The sequence below is a fragment of the Nothobranchius furzeri genome, chromosome 17 (genome assembly GCF_043380555.1).
Source record: "Nothobranchius furzeri strain GRZ-AD chromosome 17, NfurGRZ-RIMD1, whole genome shotgun sequence".
Taxonomy (NCBI): domain Eukaryota; kingdom Metazoa; phylum Chordata; class Actinopteri; order Cyprinodontiformes; family Nothobranchiidae; genus Nothobranchius; species Nothobranchius furzeri.
The window spans coordinates 24,473,044-24,498,459 of NC_091757.1; the positions used below are offsets into that span (position 1 = coordinate 24,473,044).

The 25,416-nt window shown below is 42.0% G+C and overlaps 1 protein-coding gene across 1 annotated transcript in view; it reads left to right on the top strand.

The window, feature by feature from the left end:
• npr3 (natriuretic peptide receptor 3) overlaps positions 1-14,228 on the top strand; it is a 108,396-nt gene extending 94,168 nt beyond the window's left edge. Inside the window, exons 5-8 of the mRNA XM_054737768.2 lie at positions 5,232-5,326; positions 5,433-5,550; positions 5,625-5,709; positions 11,939-14,228. Coding sequence (XP_054593743.1) covers positions 5,232-5,326; positions 5,433-5,550; positions 5,625-5,709; positions 11,939-12,050 — 410 coding nt within the window. The 3' untranslated portion in view covers positions 12,051-14,228. The remainder of the gene's footprint in view (positions 1-5,231; positions 5,327-5,432; positions 5,551-5,624; positions 5,710-11,938) is intronic.
• Positions 14,229-25,416: the final 11,188 nt, after the last annotated feature.

The window sequence follows — 25,416 nt, forward strand, 5'->3', positions numbered from 1 at the left end:
GAGGGATCCAATGAAGATGTCCCGTGAAGCTCTCTATGTCTCTTATCGATTGAGATAGAGAGTGTAATAAGACCCTCCAGGGTGGGTGGCCCAGGACACAGAGCTAGCTGGTTCTTTACCCTGTCATTGAGGGCCTCAATAAAAGCTGCTTTAAAGGCCTCGTTGTTCCAAGTGGTCATAGCTGCCAAAGTCCTAAACTCCAGTGCCATGTCAGCTACCATTCTCCGTCCCTGGGAGAGATGTAACAATTTCTTACGGATGTCCTTGACTGTCTCAGAGCTACAAAAAGTCAATTTAAATTCTTCCACAAAATCCTCATAGGAACCAGATAAAAACTCAGGGTTGCGACTCTTAGCCTCAGCCCATCTAAGAGCCTTGCCTCTTAGCAGTCCCACAATAAAAGAGTTTTTAGCAGAATCGGAAGAAAAAGTGCTTGGGAAACGCTCGAAAGTCAGGCGACATTGTAACAAAAATCCATATCCATCCTCAAATTCACCGGAAAACGTTGGACAAGATGGAGGCGGAGCTAGACAGAAGTAGGTGAGTTCCGTATGTCCGGGCACTTCCGGTCCGGGCTGAATCTGAGCCGGTGGCGCTGGTTCCGGGACCGCAAACGGAGCCTGGGTGGGGGCCGATCGTGCAGTTGTTGAACCAGAGCCTCCAACTGCTGGTACCGTTGATTAGCGACAGCCAGTTGATCGATTAGGACAGGAAGAGTTTGTTCCTGCTGCGCCATCCGGGTAGCCAGGTCTGCCAGTACTGATTCCGCTGGGTTATCTTGTTGGTCGGATGATTCTGTCATGACTGGGGGAAGGTGTTTAACCCAAGACATGCAGAATCAGCACGGGAGTCAGAAGGTAAGAAATTAAAGTATTTTATTCACAAACGAGAACTAAAGGAGCACTAGAAAACCGGTGAGTAGTGCCGTGGGGTAGTGGGGAGCAGAGGTGGATGAGAGTGGAGACCCAGCCGAGCGTGAGGTGAGGCAGCAGAGAGGGGAGATCCAGGAACCGAGGAGGAGGATGGGACGTGGAATGAAGATCCGTAGTTCTTTAGCTGAATAGTGAAGGTGTGGTGAAAATCATAGGAGGGCAAACAGAACCGGGTTTCAGGAGCAAGTTCAAAATCGTAATCCAAATAACTGTCCAAGTTCCAAAATCCAAATAATCCAACACTCGAGAGCAAACTACTAGGAGCAAACGAATACAAGTGGCAGGCGTTACCATAACTGAAGTAATCATCCGGCTTCGAGTGGTGTCTCCATCCTCCTTTTAAACCTGAGCTCCAAATGATTAACTCTGCACAGCTGGTGCCCCTCCCCTCCTCACCTGTGGAACACAGAACCCCAAAGATAGTTAATTGAGGAGGAGGACTCACCTCGACCCGAGAACGATGACAACGGCAGATAGCGTTATATTTTACACAAATAAGTTTCAATTTACATATATAATGAGCCTTTTACTTGTGTAAACTAAGAAATTAATAAGCAACTAACCAACCATAGATAACTTCTTTGGGTCTAAAAAAAAAACCATTATAAATTAGTTGGCTTACTTTTAAACTTGAAATTTGCCCCCAAAGTAGCTGCCGGCTTCTGATCCCTTTTAACAGGGAGAAACCTCCAGAGGGCTCAGTATAAGCAGCCATCCTCCACGACTCACTGGGGATCATGAGGAACCTGATTCCATCTGTTTGCAACATAGTGATTAAAAGCAGATTCACACTCTTTGGTTATGACCCGAGGTTCTACCGGCTGACCCAGGGCCGGCTCTGCCCAATTTGGTGCCCAAGGCAAGATTACTCCTTGGCCTTGACGTTCTTCAGTAAAGTTGGCAAGTTATTGGCAGATTCAACATTTACAGCTTATTAACTTCTGATCAGAAGGTCATTTGGAAACGTAACATACCTCTTTGGTATCGTGAAAAGGTAGTGAACAAACCAAAACCTCTTTTTTTCTAAACAACCCGTCCTCTGTGCGCAACGCGTTACAAAACTACCGCGAGCACTCAGGGACCGTCTGCAAATGTAAACACCAATCTGCAGGTGACACATCCAGACCATTGCAAATAATTTAAATATTGAGGTTTTTATTTCCGTGTCTTTCCGATATATTTGGATTATGTATAAAGTGTAAATTTCATAATACTGCAGTAAGGTTCATGTTTAAAAATCTTGTATTCCTTTTCCTCTGTTCTGTGTATTAGCTGACTGTAAAAGGGTATGTGTTGTTGTTGTGTGTTGGAGGTTGGGAGAGGGAGGCGGGGCTCATTAGTATTGATATTAAATTAACTGACCCATACTATTTTAATTGTCTGGTACATGATAGTAATCTGTACAATATTGTGATGTTAGCACACGAGTTTAAGCTAGCATGGTTAACTCACCAACCCCCCCCCCCCCCCCCCCCAAGCCTAGTCTATAACTTATAATATTGGAGTGGCACATGTCACATTTACGCTCTGTTAGATAGAAGTGTCCTTCCTAGAGAATAAACATTTGGGACGTCATCACCCTGTGGATTTTAACATCGTTCAAGAACTTTGAGAGATTTTAAAAAAAATTAAAGGGGAATAGTTGAAAGTTTATAAAGTTATTGAAAACTTTGCAAAGATGAAAGATTGAGATTTTTTGTTCAAAAAGTAACGTGGTGAGTGACATTATTCACAATTTCATGTAAATAGAAGTTTTCATTCAATGGAATTCCATATATAAGTAGCAGTAGCATCTTCACCCTGTTTGGTTCTGATCCGAGGTTCTACCAGCTGATTGTTTCCTAAGAATCTCAGAGCCCTGTTGGGTGTGTATACAGGAATGAGATCAGACATGTATTTTGGTCCCATTGAGTGTTTTATAAACTAGAAGGAGCATTTTGAAGTCTATTCTGTGGTTTACTGGTAACCAGTGTAGGGATCTAAGAACAGGAGTGATGTGCTCCGTTCTCTTAGTTCTTCTTAAGACTCTAGCAGCAGCGTCCTGAACAAGCTGCTGTTGCTTCACAGCTTTTCTGGGAAGACCAGTTAGGAGACCATTGCATTTCCTAATGCAGCCGACTAGAAAGAAAAGCATGAATGATTTTCTCCAATGGCACGTGTCATGTTTGTATGTATAGGGAGCCCAAGTCACCTCCATCTACTTCCGGACCATGGATCCCCAAAAATAAGAAAACATATGAAAGTCATTGGAACTATAGAAGCTATTTTCTAATCTTGTTTGGTATGTGCAAAAGTTATTTTAGGCTTTGTGTGAAAATAAATGGTAAACGGTCTGTATTTGATATAGCGCCTTCTAGAGTCCTGGAACCCCCCAAGGTGCTTTACAACACAATCAGCCATTCACCCATTCACACGCTGGTGGTGATGAGCTATGGTGTAGCCACAGCCGCCCTAGGGTGCACTGACAGAGGCAAGGCTGATGAGCACTGTCGCCACCGGTCCCTCCAATCAGGCAAGGTGGGTTAAGTGTCTTGCCCAAGGACACAACGACAGTGACAGACTGAGCGGGGCTCGAACCTGCAACCTTCAAATTACGAGGCGAGCACTTAACTCCTGTGCCACCGTCGCCCAAAGAAAGATAGAGGTTGTAGAGGACTAAAAATGTGCATCACCAAATTGATGTCATAGAACCAGACCCGGAGAAAAGTTGGCTGTGAGTAGAACAACTTCAAATCCTCCTGTCACGTTGAGGGGTGGCACAACGCTGACAGCAGAAGAATGTTGGCAATGGCGGCAACGTCGACCGCGGGCGCGGCTCTTGGGAGGAGCGGGAATGACGTCAGCAGGTACAGCGGATGAGATACAGCCCACCGGAGAGGAAGTGGTGGCGCTGTCAGGACCAGGTGAGGGTGTGACCCATCTGAGAAGCTGAGGTGGCATCAACATGCATAGAGGGAAATGAGATGACTCCGGTTCTGACGGTCTGGGACGGGGAGGTGGAGCTGTCAGGACCAGGCAGAGATGTGGAGGTGTGGCGCTTCTTTGATGCTGAGAAGGCAGCTCTTAGCACGGCGCTTGCTGACAGGTTAGGATTCCTCGAGAAGGAGGGAGCTTGTGGGCTGCTGCAAGCGTCCCGCAGATCCTCAGCAAAATCCCATAAAACCATATCCTCTAAAGGATATTGCTCAAGGTAATGGCTGGCCCATTGTAGGGCTCTTCCCCTGAGGAGGAGCACAGTGTTAACTATCAAGTCCATGTCTAAAGCGTCCGGGCCATAAAAGCGCACCACATCCAAGAAAAAAGTCCGACAGGAGTCCGGGTCTCCATAATAGTTGTACAGCTGGGTAATCCGCTGGGTCCTGGGTGGTCGGTCCATTCTGTCACGTTGAGGGGAAGGTTAGGACCCAAAGTGCAGATTACCCAGACGACAAGAGGCTGGAGATGATGTAAAGTAAAAATGCTTTATTTTGCAGGACGAACAAAAATAAACCCAAAGGCAGCGAGCCAAAAGTCCAAAAATCCAAAAACCCTGGTAACAAAAACAAAAGCTCACTGAGAGCACCAAAACCTGGAGACATGATCTCAACTAGAGCACGAAACAACGCTGACAAACATACAATGGACCGACAACCACACAGAGACAAGACAGGGCTTAAATAGACTGGGAAGATGAGGGAGATGAGTGCAGGTGTGTGGGGGGAGGGGCCAGGTGAAGGCAATTACTAAATCAGGGAGGAGGAAGAACACACTGGTGGGAAAAACTCACTAAATACTGAAAGGCTGTAACAAAGGAAAATGACCTAAGAGAAAAACAAAAGACCAGAAAGCATGAACCGTGACTAATATACTAAGGGGAAGCTGACACTAAAGGAAAACACCATAGAAAGAAACAACAGGGGCGTGGCTAAGAGGGGGCCAAGAGAGCACAGGACCTGGGAAAGGGATGTCTGAGGGGGGAAACCTAGAGGGCAAATGGGGAACACCAGGAGACACATGAGGAAGATGCAGACAAGACACATGAGGGCGCTAGAAGACACAAAAGGAGCATTAAACGTGGAGAAAACCACTATAAATCTCAAAGTACTCGAAGTACAGCATGTGTGTGATTCAGAGCATAAGGCAAAGCAGATTAGAAAATAGCTTTTATAGCACCATTCATGGACCCACAAGCTGACTGGAAGGGGAGGGGCCTTAGGCTCCAGACACAAGCATGCACACTGACTTCGTTGTGAATAGAAATGGGTAAGAACTATAAATCATGATGCTTTGTGCTATTTTTTGTTTTGTGATGCTGAACAGGGATTGCTGGACAAGTATCCATAGATGTTAATGGTGACAGAAATGGAGATTTCTCTTTGATGGCCATGACCAATGTGGAAGCAGGTAGCTATGAGGTAAGCGAAAATAAAAATAAGCAAATCCAAAAGTCTCTGAAAACTTTCCTAACTGGCAGAAGGTATACTGAAATGGAAAACAACTACGTGTGTTTTTAACCTGTAGGTTGTAGCAAACTACTTTGGTGTAAACAAAACTTTTCAGCTGCTGTCAGCTTTCGACAGCAGACGTTTTACTGTTAAAGGGAGACAGGAAGTGAACCAAGAACTGCCACAAACATCATGTAAGTATATTTCCCTGTGAGTTTAGGTTGAACCACAATGAACATGTTTTTGCTAATAATGGCTGTCTCTACAGGTGAACTGGGAGTTTCAGCTTTGACTGGAGTGACAGTTGGAGCCCTCCTCGGAGCCGTGATGCTCGTAGCGTTCTACTTCTTTAGGTACTAGCTCGAGTTTACATTAAATAGCTAAATGGTTTGGAATGTGTTTATTACTCGAGATTAGAAAAAACATGTTATTATGAGGGGCCGTGTAAGCTATAATTCATTCTGTTACTCTCACATACAATCATACACACACATATTTAATCTCTACACACACACACACAAATATATACTCCACACACACACACACACACACACACACACACACACACACACACACACACACACACACACACACACACACACACACATACACACACATACACACACATACACACACACACATACACACACACACACACACACACACATACACACACACACATACACACACACACACACACACACACACACACACACACACACACACACACACACACACACACACATACACACACATACACACACACACACACACACACACACACACATACACACACACATACACACACACACACACACACACACACACACACACACACACACACACACACACACACACACACACACACACACACACACACACACACAGAGCTGACTGTCTCAGCTGTTATTTGCGTTAAGGAGTGTGCACGTACAGCATGCACGCCTCGTGCACGAGCCTACTATTGAAGCTGCCGTTACGCTTTTGGCCTGTGGGGGCAATTGCGAGCATAAAAATTCAAAACTCCGTAAAGTCCCTTTAAAATAAAATGTAATTTTATGTCCAGTTAGCTGGAATTGAGGCACGGTTGACAGAAACAGTTTCTAAAAGGTTCAGCCGGACTGGCCTGTAGAGGTGCTTGTTCTGAAAAGGTCTTACATTTCATTTTCAGCCATGCTTTGAATATTAGGGAGAGGTGAGCATGTCCTTTGCTGCTCAAGAGTTGAAGATGTGACCATTTCAGGACCAGATCATTCCCCAACACCCTCTTTGCCTACTGAAGCCTCCAGCTTCGTCTCCACCGTCCATGGTTAGATCGCTTCTTTCTTGACTATGACCCGCCCTCGGACCTTTCAGCCAATAACAGATCAGTAAGGTGGTCTGCCTTCCATTTCATTCAAAGTCACATCCGTTTTATCCAAACTTCTTTTGCATTCATATATTCTCCTCCCACACACACACACATTCTTACTTGCACATTAATACATACTTTCTGGTTTAATATTATAAGAATATCAGATATAATATATATAAACACACACACACACACACACACACACATATATATATACCGGTGTGTGTGTGTGTGTGTTTATTTTATTTATTTACTTATGTTTTTGGATGATAAAGCCTCTTGAGATGTAGCATCTTGTTTTCGAGAGGGTCCTCCATCCATACAACACGCGAAAAGAAAGACAGCAATCAGCTGAACATAGAATGAATGGATAAAACAAAATTATAGTAGAAAAAATGCAATGAGAACAAAACATCTTAATTAAAATCACATTAAATCTTGTGATGTGCTGACAAGTAGAGTACACCAGGTATCTGTTTAAATACACTGGAAAATGAAAAAAATATACATTTAAAAATAAAAATTAACCAGTGAAATCTTCGCCTGGCTTAATGAGAGCCAAGACGAGCTTTCATACATACTGCAGTGGTGTGTTGTGTAAGGACCGCGCAAAACAAAATGACAAATACTATTAAAAATAACATCAAGAGGATGGAGATAGGATGCAGTAGTGTTTAATAAATTACATCATGCATGGTCTAAAATAGGAAATAAAAGTTGCTTAGCAATGCGGTTTCTTACATTGAAATCAAAGCAGTTAATTAATTGGTGCAGAATTTTTTACTGATAGTTTATCGTTATGTGTGTCTGTGTGTGTGTGTGTGTGTGTGTGTGTGTGTGTGTGTGTGTGTGTGTGTGTGTGTGTGTAGAGAATATACGTGTGTCAGAGTATGAATTATGGCTTATACAGCCCTTTATATGTTAATGTAAAAGATTTGTTCAAACTAAATAGGTTCTATGTCTTCTTTTCTGGTTACTATGGTTCCTGAAGCAGAATTACAGCACTTCAAGAGTTTGAAATGTTTTCATTAACAGTTATGTAGAGATGGTGTGAAATGTTTCCAGTGTTCGTCGTTCTTTGTAACAAATGAATTGTGAACTTTTTTGGGTTGATGGTGAACTTTCTAGGGTTCATGGTGAACTTTCTAGGGTTCGTGGTTAATCTTTCTAGGGTTCATGGTGAACTTTCTAGGGTTTATTGTGAACTTCCTAGGGTTCATGGTGAACTTTCTAGGGTTCATGGTGAACTTTCTATGGTTCATGGTGAACTTTCTAGGGTTTATGGTGAACTTTCTAGGGTTCATGGTGAACTTTCTAGGGTTCATGTGGAACTTTCTAAGGTTCATGGTGAACTTTCTAGGGTTTATGGTGAACTTTCTAGGGTTCATGGTGAACTTTCTAGGGTTCATGGTGAACTTTCTATGGTTCATGGTGAACTTTCTAGGGTTTATGGTGAACTTTCTATGGTTCATGGTGAACTTTCTAGGGTTCATGTGGAACTTTCTAGGGTTTATGGTGAACTTTCTAGGGTTCATGTGGAACTTTCTATGGTTCATGGTGAACTTTCTAGGGTTCATGGTGAACTTTCTAGGGTTCATGTGGAACTTTCTATGGTTCATGGTGAACTTTCTAGGGTTCATGGTGAACTTTCGAGGGCTCATGGTGAACTTTCTTAGCCTAGTGAACTAGACCAAATTCTCGCTTTGCAAAGAATGGTCTAGGCATGCTCCATTGGAACCTCAGCAGCTCCTACCAGGACTCTGGCTAGCCAATCACAGCTCTCTAGAGGGGTTTCAAACACATAAAGAGCTGTGATTGGTCCATAATGGTGGGCCAATCATGCTCTATCTGCTTAGTGAACAAATCACAGAGCTTTATCCGCTTTGTGGGCCAATCAGGGCACTCTATATGCCTGGTGGGTGGGATGATGCAACAGAGTGAAACAAGAGTATGTCACATTCATTGTGCAATGGAATGCGGAGATCATTTGAAAGACAACGGTAGAATCCACCCCACAACCAAGAGCCGTCAATGGAGCGTGGCCAGACTAAATAATACATTTATTTAGTCTGGCTTGCCAGGCTAGAACTTTCTAGGGTTCATGGTGAACTTTCTAGGGTTCATGGTGAACATTCTTGGGTTCATGGTGAATTTTTTAGGGTTCATGGTGAACTTTCCAAGGTTCATGGTGAATTTTCTATGGTTCATGTGGAACTTTCTAGGGTTTATGGTGAACTTTCTAGGGTTCATGTGGAACTTTCTATGGTTCATGGTGAACTTTCTAGGGTTCATGGTGAACTTTCTAGGGTTCATGTGGAACTTTCTATGGTTCATGGTGAACTTTCTAGGGTTCATGGTGAACTTTCTAGGGTTCATGGTGAACTTTCTAGGGTTCATGGTGAACTTTCTAGGGTTCATGGTGAACATTCTTGGGTTCATGGTGAATTTTTTAGGGTTCATGGTGAACTTTCCAAGGTTCATGGTGAACTTTCTATGGTTCATGTGGAACTTTCTAGGGTTTATGGTGAACTTTCTAGGGTTCATGTGGAACTTTCTATGGTTCATGGTGAACTTTCTAGGGTTCATGGTGAACTTTCTAGGGTTCATGTGGAACTTTCTATGGTTCATGGTGAACTTTCTAGGGTTCATGGTGAACTTTCTAGGGTTCATGGTGAACTTTCTAGGGTTCATGGTGAACATTCTTGGGTTCATGGTGAATTTTTTAGGGTTCATGGTGAACTTTCCAAGGTTCATGGTGAATTTTTTAGGGTTCATGGTGAACTTTCTAGGGTTCATGTTGAACATTCTTGGGTTCATGGTGAATTTTTTAGGGTTCATGGTGAACTTTCCAAGGTTCATGGTGAATTTTCTATGGTTCATGTGGAACTTTCTAGGGTTTATGGTGAACTTTCTAGGGTTCATGTGGAACTTTCTATGGTTCATGGTGAACTTTCTAGGGTTCATGGTGAACTTTCTAGGGTTCATGTGGAACTTTCTAGGGTTTATGGTGAACTTTCTAGGGTTCATGTGGAACTTTCTATGGTTCATGGTGAACTTTCTAGGGTTCATGGTGAACTTTCTAGGGTTCATGTGGAACTTTCTATGGTTCATGGTGAACTTTCTAGGGTTCATGGTGAACTTTCGAGGGCTCATGGTGAACTTTCTTAGCCTAGTGAACTAGACCAAATTCTCGCTTTGCAAAGAATGGTCTAGGCATGCTCCATTGGAACCTCAGCAGCTCCTACCAGGACTCTGGCTAGCCAATCACAGCTCTCTAGAGGGGTTTCAAACACATAAAGAGCTGTGATTGGTCCATAATGGTGGGCCAATCATGCTCTATCTGCTTAGTGAACAAATCACAGAGCTTTATCCGCTTTGTGGGCCAATCAGGGCACTCTATATGCCTGGTGGGTGGGATGATGCAACAGAGTGAAACAAGAGTATGTCACATTCATTGTGCAATGGAATGCGGAGATCATTTGAAAGACAACGGTAGAATCCACCCCACAACCAAGAGCCGTCAATGGAGCGTGGCCAGACTAAATAATACATTTATTTAGTCTGGCTTGCCAGGCTAGAACTTTCTAGGGTTCATGGTGAACTTTCTAGGGTTCATGGTGAACATTCTTGGGTTCATGGTGAATTTTTTAGGGTTCATGGTGAACTTTCCAAGGTTCATGGTGAATTTTCTATGGTTCATGTGGAACTTTCTAGGGTTTATGGTGAACTTTCTAGGGTTCATGTGGAACTTTCTATGGTTCATGGTGAACTTTCTAGGGTTCATGGTGAACTTTCTAGGGTTCATGTGGAACTTTCTATGGTTCATGGTGAACTTTCTAGGGTTCATGGTGAACTTTCTAGGGTTCATGGTGAACTTTCTAGGGTTCATGGTGAACTTTCTAGGGTTCATGGTGAACATTCTTGGGTTCATGGTGAATTTTTTAGGGTTCATGGTGAACTTTCCAAGGTTCATGGTGAACTTTCTATGGTTCATGTGGAACTTTCTAGGGTTTATGGTGAACTTTCTAGGGTTCATGTGGAACTTTCTATGGTTCATGGTGAACTTTCTAGGGTTCATGGTGAACTTTCTAGGGTTCATGTGGAACTTTCTATGGTTCATGGTGAACTTTCTAGGGTTCATGGTGAACTTTCTAGGGTTCATGGTGAACTTTCTAGGGTTCATGGTGAACATTCTTGGGTTCATGGTGAATTTTTTAGGGTTCATGGTGAACTTTCCAAGGTTCATGGTGAATTTTTTAGGGTTCATGGTGAACTTTCTAGGGTTCATGTTGAACATTCTTGGGTTCATGGTGAATTTTTTAGGGTTCATGGTGAACTTTCCAAGGTTCATGGTGAATTTTCTATGGTTCATGTGGAACTTTCTAGGGTTTATGGTGAACTTTCTAGGGTTCATGTGGAACTTTCTATGGTTCATGGTGAACTTTCTAGGGTTCATGGTGAACTTTCTAGGGTTCATGTGGTACTTTCTATGGTTCATGGTGAACTTTCTAGGGTTCATGGTGAACTTTCTAGGGTTCATGGTGAACTTTCTAGGGTTCATGGTGAACTTTCTAGGGTTCATGGTGAACATTCTTGGGTTCATGGTGAATTTTTTAGGGTTCATGGTGAACTTTCCAAGGTTCATGGTGAACTTTCTATGGTTCATGTGGAACTTTCTAGGGTTTATGGTGAACTTTCTAGGGTTCATGTGGAACTTTCTATGGTTCATGGTGAACTTTCTAGGGTTCATGGTGAACTTTCTAGGGTTCATGTGGAACTTTCTATGGTTCATGGTGAACTTTCTAGGGTTCATGGTGAACTTTCTAGGGTTCATGGTGAACTTTCTAGGGTTCATGGTGAACATTCTTGGGTTCATGGTGAATTTTTTAGGGTTCATGGTGAACTTTCCAAGGTTCATGGTGAATTTTTTAGGGTTCATGGTGAACTTTCTAGGGTTCATGTTGAACATTCTTGGGTTCATGGTGAACTTTCTAGGGTTTATTGTGAGCGGGCATGATGGGTGGGTTAGGTGCAGCTGTAGTTTTGTTTTGTTTTGTATTTGGACCAAACATCCAGGTCAGCAGCTAGCAGGGGTTTAATAGTTGGTAAGAAAATGTGGATTTTTAGGTGAAAATCAAAATTCATATAACACCTAATAATGAAAGCTGCTGCTTCCCATAGTTTACACTCAATGTTAGGAATGTTACCCATCATCCATTTATCTGCAGAAAAAACTACAGAATCACCATCCAGCGCCGCTCCCGTGCTGACGAGCCTTACTGCGGAAAGCACCACCAGCTCCGGGAGGACTCCATCAAATCTCACTTCTCAGCAGCGTAACAAGCAGCTTCACAACAAACAACTCCTGTGTGAATGAAGCCAAACTCTACTCTAATTTTTACGATGAATTGAAAATCCATGTGTGTTATTTTTTACTCTATAATATTCAAGTACACTTTTAACAAGAATCACAAGACAGATATTTATTGATTTTCTGCATTATTATGAATTATTTGTCATAATTGTTCTATGGTCCATACAGTAAATGTTTTTGAAGTCCTCTGCACCAAATCCCTTTCCCATAAAGCATCTCAGCAGTTTGAGCCAGAATGAGCCATCTCAGAGCTGTTGCTGGCCACGCCCACTCATCCCTTGATAGGGTGGGTGTGGGAATTACAGTCACATTCCAGGTTCTATGTCACTTCCATCTGACTTAAACAGATAAATCACATGGTTCTGTCCTACATGTACACGCAAACACACACACACACTTAAACACATGCAAACCTCGACACCACACTGGCTCCAGAATAAACAGACATTCCCAGGTCAGCTGAGAAACTTAGTCCGTGCTATGCCTGGGTCAAAAATGTCTGATCCAACTATTATTTACCTAACACTCCACAGGTGAGAGTGGTTCTCTGCTAGTTTCCCTTATTTTGACGTTCCAATTGACGACAGTTCTTATATTATTACTGATTAACCAATCACGTTTCGAGTTAGACAGTGCAGCACAACAGGATTCACAAGGTCTATTTTCAAGGTAATTTCTCTTTCTGGTTTTTGTTCTTTCCCCACATCCTGACCTTTTTGCATCCTTCCTTCGAGTGCTGTTAATTCCATAACTAAATAAAGTTCCTCTAGATTGGATAATGTATTGTTTTTAACTATTTGTTTTCCAGCTGACTTATTTATAGGAACTCTTAAGTTATTCTTAAATTATATTTGTAATATATGAAGAAACATATTTGCTATTGGCAAAAAAAAATACTGGGTTTCCTACCTAAACACATGGAACCTCAGTTATGATGCATAACTGTTTAAACCAGGGGTACCCAATCCTGGCCCTGGAGGGCCGGTATCCAGCAGGTTCTGTGGTTTCTCCCCTCCAACACACTTGTGATTCAGAGGCTGAATCACCTGTGCAGCAGCTCATCAAGCTCTACAGAAGCCCGCTTCGAACCTGCTGATTGAAATCAGGTGTGTTGAAGCAGGGTTACAGTGATCCCTCGCTACATCGCGGTTCGTTTATCGCGGATTCACGACTTCACGGATTTTTTCTTTGGAGCCTTATTCAAGGGAAATTTGCCGATTCGCGGTAGTTTTCATCATCATTTCTTTAATATTCTAACATTTTAATATTAGTGCCTGTTTTAGATTAAGTGTTCTGTACATTAAAGGGTGGTTTCTTAACAGTACTATGTAAAGGGAGGGTTTTAAAAGTCTGAATACTGAATACGTACCTGTTAAATAAATACTGTTCTGTACTGTATATATGGAGTCCCTACTTCGTGGATTTTCACCTATCGCATCCAGGTCTGGAACGCATCTACCGCGATAAACGAGGGACCACCTGGAAAACTAAAACCTGCTGGATACCAGCCCTGCAGGACCAGGATTGGGCACCCCTGGTTTAAACCAATGATTATTGTTTGTGAGATTCAGTGACATCACAGAGAAGCTGGAGACAGCACTGGTGCTAGTTGAGTTCTGGTTCTGGTTCCACTGGCAGCTGAAATGGGCTTCAGAACCACCAACCTGAATAACACAAAATTATTTGGACATATATCATAACAACTTTGTGACAAAATATGAGGAACTAAAAAAATGTATGATTGAAATGTATGTAAGCATATTTATAATTGTTTTTAACGTTTCTCTGATTTTGTTGTATCCTCTATCATTGATTTCACTGCATTTATTTGTTTATGTATTTTGCCCTCTGTTTTCTGTCATTGCCCACATATATATTTTTATTGTCATTTTGTTTTTTCCAGCAGACAGTGCTGTCTCTCCTGCTACTGCTCTGGCTATGGGATATTAAACACTGATGATAACAATAATGCTTCTCTAGATAATGTGACCAGTTCCTGCTGAACCTAAAGCTTTGTTCGGACCACCCCACCCAGATTACACAACTTGCTATGACAGTACACATGTAAAGACTTCATAAGGAACCAGAACCATAATCCCACTGTTCTGAGGATTGTTCACACCAAAACCAGGATTCAGGAGGAGGAACCAGGTTTACTTCTAATGAAGCCAGTTCTGATGTGTTTTTGGGTCATTGTCACCTTATCCATATCAGAGTTTCTACCAACTAGTTGATCGTTTCAGGTGAATCAGAATCAGGTTTATTCAGTTCAATTCAATTCAAAAATACTTTATTAATCCCAGAGGGAAATTGATTGCTGTAGTAGCTCAGAATAATAGTAATAATAATAGAAATAATAATAATAATAATAATAATAATAATAATAATCAAGTCATCAAAGAGGTGTTGTATATTACAATGGCTGTTGGCAGGAAGGATCTCCAGTAGCGGTCAGTGTTGCAGCCAAACTGAAGAAGCCTCTGACTGAAGACACTCTTCCGTTGTCGGACAGTCTTGTGAAGAGAATGCTCAGGGTTGTCCATCATTTTCTTGATTCTCTGGAGAATCCTTCTTTGCATTATCTCCTCCAGCGGTTCCACAGTCGTCCCCAGAACAGAACCAGCCTTTGTTATTAGGCTGTTGAGCCTTTTCAGGTCCCTGCTTCTGATGCTACTACCCCAACAGACGATGGCTGAAGAGATTACACTCTCAACAACAGACTTGTAGAAGATCTGCAGCATCTTGCTACAGACATTGAAGGACCTAAGCATCCTCAAGAAGTGCAGTCTGCTGTCTCCCTTCTTGTAAATGGCCTCGCTGTTCTTTCTCCAGTCCAGTCTGTTGTCCAGGTGAACTCCAAGGTGTTTGTATTCCTCAACCACCTCCACTTCTTCTCCCATGATGGAAACAGTGTTTGACTCCACCCTGTTTCTTCTGAAGTCTAAAATCATCTCCTTTGTTTTGTTCACGTTCAAGGTCAGATGATTGTTTCCACACCATGCCACAAAGCGCTCCACCAGCTCTCTGTACTCAGCTTCCTGTCCATCTCTGATACACCCGACAACTGCAGAGTCATCTGAGTATTTCTGTAGATGACAGGTCTCTGACTTGTACTGGAAGTCTGAGGTGTACAGGGTGAAAAGGAATGGTGAGAGTACAGTCCCCTGTGGTGCTCCAGTGGTACTGATCGCCTGGTTTGATGTGCAGTTCTTCAGCCTCACAAACTGTGGTCTGTTTGTCAGGTTGTCTTTAATCCAGGCGATAGCTGAGGCCCCCACCTGTGTCTTCTGGAGTTTCTGGCAAAGTACATCAGGCTGGATTGTGTTAAATGCACTGGAGAAATCAAAGAACATGACCCTCACAGTGCTGCCTGCTTTGTCCAGATGACAGTGGATTGGTTGAAGCAGCTGGATGATGGCATCTTCAACTCCAACTCTATGGCGATAAGAAAACTGCAGCGGATCCTGATATGTTCCAGTTTGCTTATTCAGGTGGACCAACAGGAGTCTCTCCAGGACCTTCATGATGTGGGATGTCAGGGCAACCGGTCTGTAGTCATCATTGACTGATGGGCGAGTTTTCTTTGGAACTGGAACAAGGCAGGATGTCTTCCACAGGACTGGATCCTTCTCCTGGGCCAGGCTGAGGTTGAAGAGGTGCTGCAGAATCCCACAGAGCTGCTCTGCACAGGCCTTCAGTACTCTGGGGCTGACACCATCTGGACCTGCAACCTTGTTCCTGTTCAGTCTCTCCAGCTGGCTCTTCACCTGACTTCTAGAGACAGATAGAATAGAATAGAATAGAATAGAATACTTTATGTGTCAATTCTTCGAATGTGCTTGCCATACAAGGAATTGAAATTACGTTTCACACTGTCCCATGCGTAGACATTTACATAAAGTGCTTATGCACAACAATAACAAAACAAAAAACACCCCTAACAATAAGATAATATTAAACAGGTAAATATCACTAATAATATACAAAACATATAGCAGCAGGTGTGTGCAATTTCAATGCAGAGGTAGTTGTTTACAATAGATAGATAGATAGATAGGTGGGAGGGGGAGGTAAATGGGGCAGCAGCATCTCCTGACTTGGTTGAAGACAGATTTATACAACCAGAAGAGTCCATGACTGTGTTAGAGGACAAACGAGCTGGCATGTGACAGGAAAATGTTGGATCAGAGGAGGATGGGATGTCTGATTGGCTGGGGACAGGCGAGGAGGATGCTGGGTTTGTTCCTGAACTGAACCTGTTGAAGAACTTGTTCAGTTCATTGGCTGTGTCCAGGCTGCCATCTGTGCAATCCTTCCTCTGCTTGAAGCCTGTGATCTTCTTCATCCCTGACCAGACATCTCTGATATTGTTCCTCTGTAGGTTGTTCTCCAGCTTCTTCCTGTATGCCTCCTTGCTGTCTCTGATCTTGATCTTCAGTTGCTTCTGTATACTCCTCAATAATTCCCTGTCTCCCTCCTTGAAGGCTCTTTTTTTCTCATATAGCAGATTCTTCAGTTCACTCGTGATCCAGGGTTTGTTATTAGCGAAGCATCTCACTGTTCTGGTGGGTATGATGTTATCCACACAGAAGTTTATATAGTCAGTGACACATCCAGTCATGGCATTGTTGTCCTCTTCATATCCTTGGCAGAGAGTCACCCAATCTGTGGTCTCAAAACAACTCTGCAGGGCTTCTTCAGCGTCCTGTGACCATTTTCTCACAGTTCTTCTTGTCACAGGTTGCCTCTGAACAAGTGGTTTGTATTCTGAGCAGAGAAAAACAAGATTGTGATCTGACTGTCCCAGAGGAGGTCTTGTTTTGGACATGTATGCATTCTTTACATTTGCATAACACAAATCCAATGTCTTGTTTTCTCTGGTGGAGCAGCTGACAAACTGTTGAAATGTTGGAAGTGTAGCAGAGAGCGAGGCATGATTAAAATTCACCAGATACAGCCACACATGCATTAGGGTTCTGTATTTGTAGCTTAGCGTCAACATATTGTCACTGCCCCAGCATCCTGGAGCATAGAACAGCACAACCCGACCAAGGTTAAACACACAACATGTAGACCAGGCAGCTGTACAAGATGCTCATTACCCCCATAGCTTTGCTATGCCAAAATAAAAAAAAAATAAAAAAAAACTCAACATATACAGGGCTCAGCATAAATGAGTACACCCCACTACATTTGTCAGAAAACCTTTAGTTTGCTTTCAGAATAAGCATTTTCTATGAAATACTAAACTACAAAATACTCCCACAAATGTGGGCCGTTGATTGCAAACTAGATTTGTTCATTTGCACACACAAAAAAGTGATTTTCCTAACAAATCCTTTCACGCCCATGTTGCAAAAATGATTACACCCCAGTTATAGTCTTAGGAGAAAAGCCACTGTTGCATTTCTGAAGAACAGGGTGAAGGTGATTGAATGTCTCCTGATCTGAGGCCAGTCAACACCTGTGGGGAGTTCTGCAGCAGCAAGTTGAACATCACTCTCCATCCAGCATCCAGGCTCTAGAGGTTCTTCAAGAAGAATGGAAAAAGATAGATGTTGCACTATGCCGATACCATGGTCATACAAAAGACTAGATGTAGTAGTTTCTGTTGTGGGGTGTTTTCATTTTGCTTTAACCAATTTTAGTAAAACTGAAGATTTTGTGACAAGTTTTATTTTTAACCTTCATTTCATGTTATGGAGTTAAACACGTGTTCAATAAAACCCAGCTTGATGAAGATTCTGGAAATTGTTCTTTTGTTCATGAGCTACTGATTCAATTTGTACTTTTTAAAGGGGGTGTACTCATTTATGCTGAGCACTGTAAGCACAAAACTTCAGACCGTTCACAGACATGAGTCTCCAAGAGGCAGGTGGGAGGGGCTATAAGCCTTCTTGCTTCAGAGAGAGCCGCAGCCTCAGTGTGTGTGATCAATCCCTGTAGTTCACAGGTGGAAAGGAGTTCCAGGGAGTGTAGAGCACATTGACTCTTTAGCTTTAGTGACCTTGTCAGGTCAGACCACAGTTCCGAATGGGCGGGTTTCACAGCATCTGTCTGCATTCCTCTTGTGGGGGTTATCTTCTCCGCAGCCTCAAGGCTACCACCAGATTCAGATAAGAATTGTTTTGGGGCAGGCAGAGATAATATCCTCCCTTCCTTGCAGATCTTAGCTGGTCTTCAGTCCCTCAGTAAATCCAATAATTGGGTTTAAACTTGCCTATAACATGCAGTGACTTCCTCAGTAATCACATCCATTTGCAGAATCGCTGCTAGCTTGCGGTTCACCACGAGCATTGTCTGAGTCTGAGCGGTCCCCGCCTGGCAGACTTTCCTTGAGTTCCGGTGACTCTCCATTCACTCCCAAATTTCCAAAATACCAGAAATCCTCGCACTCCAATCAGAAGAAATCCAGAAATCATAAATCCAAAATATCCATGTGTCTTCTGCATCCTCACAGACAGCTGGGGGAGGCACATAATCTTGTACTCCTTCCAAGAATCTAAAATATACATGGGCAAGCCTCCTGCTCCGTTCTGATTATGGAGAAAATATTATGAGCAGCTTACCTGGTTCATGATTTAATAATAAATGGGGTTTCAGGAGGAATGCAGAGAAGTGCTATGTTAGACTGACAGAACAAGATCCTTGGGAAAAGATAAAGGAGGAGAGAAAAGAAAAGGCACCTATGCTCAGAATGCCAGAAGAAGGAAAAGCTGGAGAATCTGGAGGTGGCCCTCCTCCCCTCCACTATAACCACATCATTATGCTGCCACTACCACGATGGACAGTTGGTCCAGTCTTGCCAGGTCTGTAAGTCCCACCTTGATGCCTCCAAACAGTCTTCTTGTCTTTGTGTTCAAACAGCTCCATGTTTGTCTCTTCTAAAGTCAGATTTGTCTTGTCTATGTAGATGTGAACTTGAAGGTGTCTCTTTTGTATCAGTAGCTTTGTTCTGTGTCCTCTTAGTTCAGGATCATGTAAAACTTTCAGCGTGGACAGAGACTGGTGACCCAGCAGGTTCCTGACCATGTTCCTTCCATCTGAGGGGGACAGATCTTTTCTGGCCAGTCCAGGAAATCCTACTTCAATTCAGACTCGTGAACTCAATTACTGTTTCTATGAACTTGCTTGTTATTCCACCCTGGACATTAAAGTCTGTAAATGAGTCTGACCATCATGCTGCTGATGATGAGAGAATGTGTGTGTGTGTAACTGAACGGTTTATGGTTGAGTGGTTTACTCTTCTAATATTTAAAATAGCAGGTGTGAGTTAAAACCTACGCTGTAATAAAAGACAGCCTCAAAACGTTGTTTCCATGTATTTTTCTTATTTCTTAAGTCTCCCTGTGAAGTTTTGATTGTTAAACTCAATTTTGTGTGTTTTGCTATTGAAAACTTAAAATTGGTTGTTATTTCAACAAATTGTTATATTTTCTGGATTCTCGTGTGTTCAGTTAACTTAAAACTGCAATTTATAGATTAAAAATTGACACCCCCCCCCCCCCCCCCGTTTTGTTAACACAAGTTCAAAAAATTAATCTATTTGTTCAGTTAACATAAACTTTTAATTTGAATGGACAACCATAAATGTCTAACTTAAATTTATAAGTGAAACTAATGTAGAATTGTGGGTATGTTTAACAAGACAAAATGTTTTTTTTCTTTTGGTAATTAACAAGATTTGTTGTCAACTCACAACATAATGTTCAAACAAAGCATAGTTATGATTTATATTTGTACAACTTGAAATTTAGAGTTGAAAGAAAGTGTTCATTTAAGTTGGCATGACTCAAGTTTTAGGCAGTGTGTGAACTTTTATTTTTCAGTTAATCTGGCTTACAATTTATTGCAGTGTACAATACAGATATGGTTTATATACTATAATATATAATTCAAGAAATATGAAAAATTATATCAAACAGTTTTAATATACTTTTTTTTTACATTTTCCACCTTCCATCAAGACCATTTTCTTCCTGATGAACGTATTCTTCTTTTTTTAGGAAAGTTAGGGTTAACCCTAACCCAACATGCTGCATTAACAGCAATAAATATAATAGGACAGGTTGGTTTTTTATTTATTTTTATTTTTTTGGTTTATGTTTATTCTGATTGTGAGTACTGTTGCATCCCTTGGGTTTGTACATTGTTAATGTACAAATTAATAGGTTTCCTCAAAAGTAAATAAAGATGTTTGCTTGATAGATAATTGATGTTTGATCTTTTCTCACTGGTTATTGAATATAAATCACTGTTTTAATTTAGACAGTTTAATATCATTTGCCAAAAGGCTTTTGGTATGGAGTTATACCAGTGGGTACTCAGTATGAACCAAGACTCCATCCATGTCAGTCATTGTGTTCGTGGGCAAGATACACACCCTCCTTACATGCTGGTGGTCAGAGGGACCAGTGGCACCTGTGTCCAGCAGCCTATGTCAGATGCTCCAGGACTGCTGAGGTTACCATGTACTCATCACCACCTGCATGTGAATCATCACACTATAATGCACTTTAATTCACCGACTTAGAAAATGCTTTACAAAATGATCATATGTTAAAGAGGCAAATTAACTACTTTTTAAAAATTACAGCGACAGCACTGTCCAAAGTGTAGGGGAGGTGCTTTAACTAGCTGGATACTCAACTTCTGACACACGTGTGAGGAAATTCAATTCAGTGTATTTATAAAGCACCAAATGCCACCGAGTCGTCTCAAGGCACTTCACAAAGTAAATGCTCCAACTGAACCTACTTATCAGTGCACTGAGTTCAGTTCTTAATGCCAGTCAGTTATCCTATGTTTCCTATGTAAGATTGATTACAGACTTGTGTCAGTGACTTGATGTAATGTCCATACTAAGCAAGAAATGTGGTGAGCATGTCCTTCAGAAACAAAACCAAAGGGATGAGCCTGGGGTAACTGTAAAGCTGCAAGGGCAAATTTGGAAAACAAATGAGCCTAAAACTTTTTTCATGCCTCTTAACACTCCAACATAGCATAGCTGTAAGAATATTGTAGAGATAAAAAAAATGAAAAACATTAATGGAGTGGTTCTCTCACATTTGTCTAAAGCTTCCATCAATAACACATTTCAGACTGAAAGCAAGTACACTTTCCTGGGTCCTCCACTCATTACACACTCCCATATTCAGCAACAGAACACCACTGGTGGGAGAGGTTCTCCACTCAATAATATCAGAGAAGGAGAAACAGCCAGCTGTTACTACTTCAACTTTAAGGACTAACTACCAGAGTCCCAAAAAACACCATCTGAATTCACAGACGTAAGACGTTTGGACCTCGACAACGGCCACTAGTGTTTAGCACTATCTCGTTTCCTCTGGCGGACACGGCTCAGGGACAATACCTAATGGGAGGGGTGAGTGTTTGCATTCAAAACCTAGCTTGTTTTGTAGCTCTGCTATTGCTACTGTACATTAAACCTGCCTGTTTTGACTGGTAGTTTTCATTTTCAGACAAAACTTGTAAATTGTTGAAATGTTAAAAGCTGGAAAATGATCAGCAACACCATTAGTTAGTGATGAAACGCAGGTTAGGTGTCTGTTGGATTGTTCTGTGGGACAGAATAAAGTAGCTTTAGAATGGATTAGTGGATACTTATGAAGATCGACTCTTCTGTGTGGTGCATTCGGTTTTCCATTGTGACCATTAAAGCTGAACCCAGAGCTGATTTAGAGATAAGAGCCTTTGAATGAAGACCTCACTAAGATGTAGAAACAACAACCATCAGACAGAAATCAGAAGTCTTCAGGCATGCAGCGAGAACACTCCAAAGAGCCATAATAGGTATACCCCCACAAGCACACATTCCAGACACAACTGTTGGAAAAATTACAAAGGAAGTCAATTAGTCCCAACAAAACAAAGAGAACTGAGTTTGGCTGTTTCCTCTTCGTGCCACCACTAAGCTGATTTGGACATCATCCAACTGGCCATCAACTGTTGATTTGCGTGACGTCAAAAGATTCTTATCAGATCTCACTTCTCATGCCCAAGCCCCATTAGGAACTGAAGGCATCCTCTCTCAACGTTGGGAGAAATTGCTTCCTCCCATCTTTTCCTTCATACTTCCTTTCTTATTATCACTTTCCATATCTCTTCCCACATCTTTTTTCTTTAGTCTCCTTCTACAGATCACATTTTTTCAGACTTGAGTTCAATATTTTAAATATTTCAAATTAATTAGCAACGTTGAATGATTCCAGAAAGCTACAAAACTCACTCTATACAAAAGTTTTTAATTTTATTTTATTTGATGACACATGGCCAGCAGTAGTTCAGGAGGCTGAGGGGGCTGTCCAGTAATCAGAAGGTTGTAGGTTGCAGATTTGATTCCAGCTCACTAGAGAATGCTGCTGTTGTGTCCTTGGGCAAAACAACTTAACCTGCCTTGCCTGCTGGTGGTGGTTGGAGGGACCAGTGGTGCCAGTGTTTAGCAGGCCTCACCTCTGTCAGTGCACCCCAGGGCAGCTGTAGCTGGCTCATTCCCACCAGCATGTGTGTGAATGTGTCTGATTGTGTTGTGAAGCACCTTGGGGGGTTGTAGAACTCTATGCTATACAAAGACAAGCCATTTACCATTCTAGGGGTTCTAAAACACCCCAAAGTGCTTTACAACACAGCTATTTACCCACACACTTTCTGGTAGTAATGAACTACAATAAATTTAATTTTAATCACAATTACAATCTGAGTTTTGAACGATTATATAAACAAAATGAGCTGACTATATGCTCCTCCCTCAAGTTTTACTTCCAGTTCCAAATTGAGCACACCTCTGATTTATGTGAAAGCAGGGAGAGGGATGGTACAAAATACCTGGGACAATTTTTACATTAACTGATGGGACGTGTAAATAAATTGTGTAATGCTGGAGAAGTCCAACAAGGTTATTTATCCACAGCAATGTTAGAGTTCAACAGACAGTCAAGTGTCCAGAATTGATTTTGAATAAACTTGAGAATTCTCTCTGTACATTTACTTTTGTGGAAACAAAAAATGGTTGAGCATGAATCATCCTCAACTGTTAGGAAATATCTATCATCCACCATTCAACCATCCATCCACCTATCTTACCTTACTGGCCGCACTCAGTCCATCCAGTTAAAATCCTTTTCCTCAGAACCCTCCCCAGTCAAGTCAGGTGCCCCTCCTCTTCATAGTATACCTCCTCCGTATCGGCAAAATCTTCCACAAATTCAATATCCAGTTTCACTGCTTTGCGGATGACACCCAGCTCTACATTTCCAGTAAGCCCAACTCAACTCTCCCACCATCCTCCCTTACACTCTGCCTCTCTGAAATCAAATCATGGTTCACCTCTAATTTCCTCAAACTCAACGGCAATAAAACTGAACTTCTTCTAGTTGGCACTAACTCCACCCTCTCAACATCTGACAGCTTTTCTTAAACTATTGACAGTGTCATAGTCTCCCCCTCCCCTCACGTCAAGAGTCTAGGTGTCATTCTCGACAGCTCACTTTCTTTTCAGGCTCACATTAATAACTTAATTTGGTCAGCATACTTCCATCTACGTTCCATAAACCGTCTCCGTCCCTCACTGACCCCTCACACTGCCGCCATTCTCGTCCACAGCCTCGTCACCTCCCGTAACGACTATTGCAATTCACTTATTTATGGTCTCCCCAACAAACTCCTTCATAAACTGCAACTGGTCCAGAATTCAGCAGCCCGTATTATCACCAGAACCCCTTCCTTTCACCACATCACCCCGGTTCTCCAGCAGCTTCACTGGCTCCCAGTTAAATTCAGGTCCATCTTCAAAATTCTCCTCCATACCTTCAAAGCAATCCACAACCTCTCTCCTCCATATATCTCAGACCTTATAAGTATTCACACCCCGTCCCGTTCACTCAGATCTTCTTCTTCCATCCATCTTGCGGTTCCTTCTGCCCGTCTCGCTACCATGGGGAGCAGAGCTTTCAGCCACTCTGCTCCTCGTCTCTGGAACTCACTTCCCCCAGACATCAGGAACATCGACAGTTTTACCCTTTTCAAAACAAAACTCAAAACACACATGTTTAAATCTGCCTACAACCTCTGATTTTATTGAACTGTTTCTCTCTTTGTTTTTTCTTGTTTGGGTTTTATTATTGTTTTATTGTATTTTATTAAGTGTTTTCTGTCAAGTGACCTTGGGTGTTCTGAAAGGTGCTTTTAAATAAAATGTATTATTATTATTATTGTTATTATTATTATTATCCATTCACCCATAATCCAACCATCAATCATTCCATCCAATATTTCATCCACCATCAACCCATCCATCCGTCCACCCACCCACTCATCAGGCAACCACCCACCACCCACTATCCATCCATCCGACCAGCATCCAACCATCTATCCACCAAGCATCAAACCATCCACCATCCATCCATTTTTCCACTCATCCACTAGCCAACCATCCATTCATCCATCATCCATCTGTTCATCATCCAACCATCGATCATACATCTGACCCAGTGGGAGCATATAGAGATCTAAGAGCACTGGTCCAAGAATTGAGCCTTGGTGTATCCCACATGTCATGGTGATCTGCTTTGATTTGTGATGACCAATAGACGACATAACCCCAGTCAATGAGGTATGATTGGAACCAACTACGGACTGTGCCTGAAAGTCCCACCCAGCTATTGCGTGCTAAACATCTGCATTTAGAATCCATATTTAGACAAATATCATTTAATACTGTATTCATTGCAGTATCAGTGCTGTGGTCTTGTCCAAAGCCTGACTGAAAAACATCTAGAATGTTGGTCACCAAAAGTTGTTTAGCTGGATCATAACTGATTTGTCAATAATGATCCCAATGAAGAGGAGATTAGAAATTGGTCTGTAGTTACTCATCACTAAGGGATTTAGTCTGTTTTTCTTTAGAAGTGGCTTAACAACAGCAGTTTTCAATTATTTAGGAAAAATACCTGACATTAAAGGCAGGGTACGTGAGTTGAAATTGTTAAATAACTTTAAAAATGCTTGAATTTGACACTCTGACCCTGTTCAATGAGAAAAGGTAAGTAATCTTTTATTTTTCTCTGAAGTCCCTCCCCTGGCCTTTTCAGCTAAACAAATCATTTCTGCGAGCCTACCATGTTGGCCAATAGCACTGCTTTTCCACCAGTGGGAGATGTCAGCCAATGAGAACGAGCCTTAGTCACCATCATGCACAATGGTGTCACGTGCTTCAATAGGCTCCTCACAACAATGGTGCAAGAGATATTGTTAAGGCATTTTTGATTAAACAGGTGATTAGCACGTCCTGTAGAGTTTTATAAAGACTAAGAA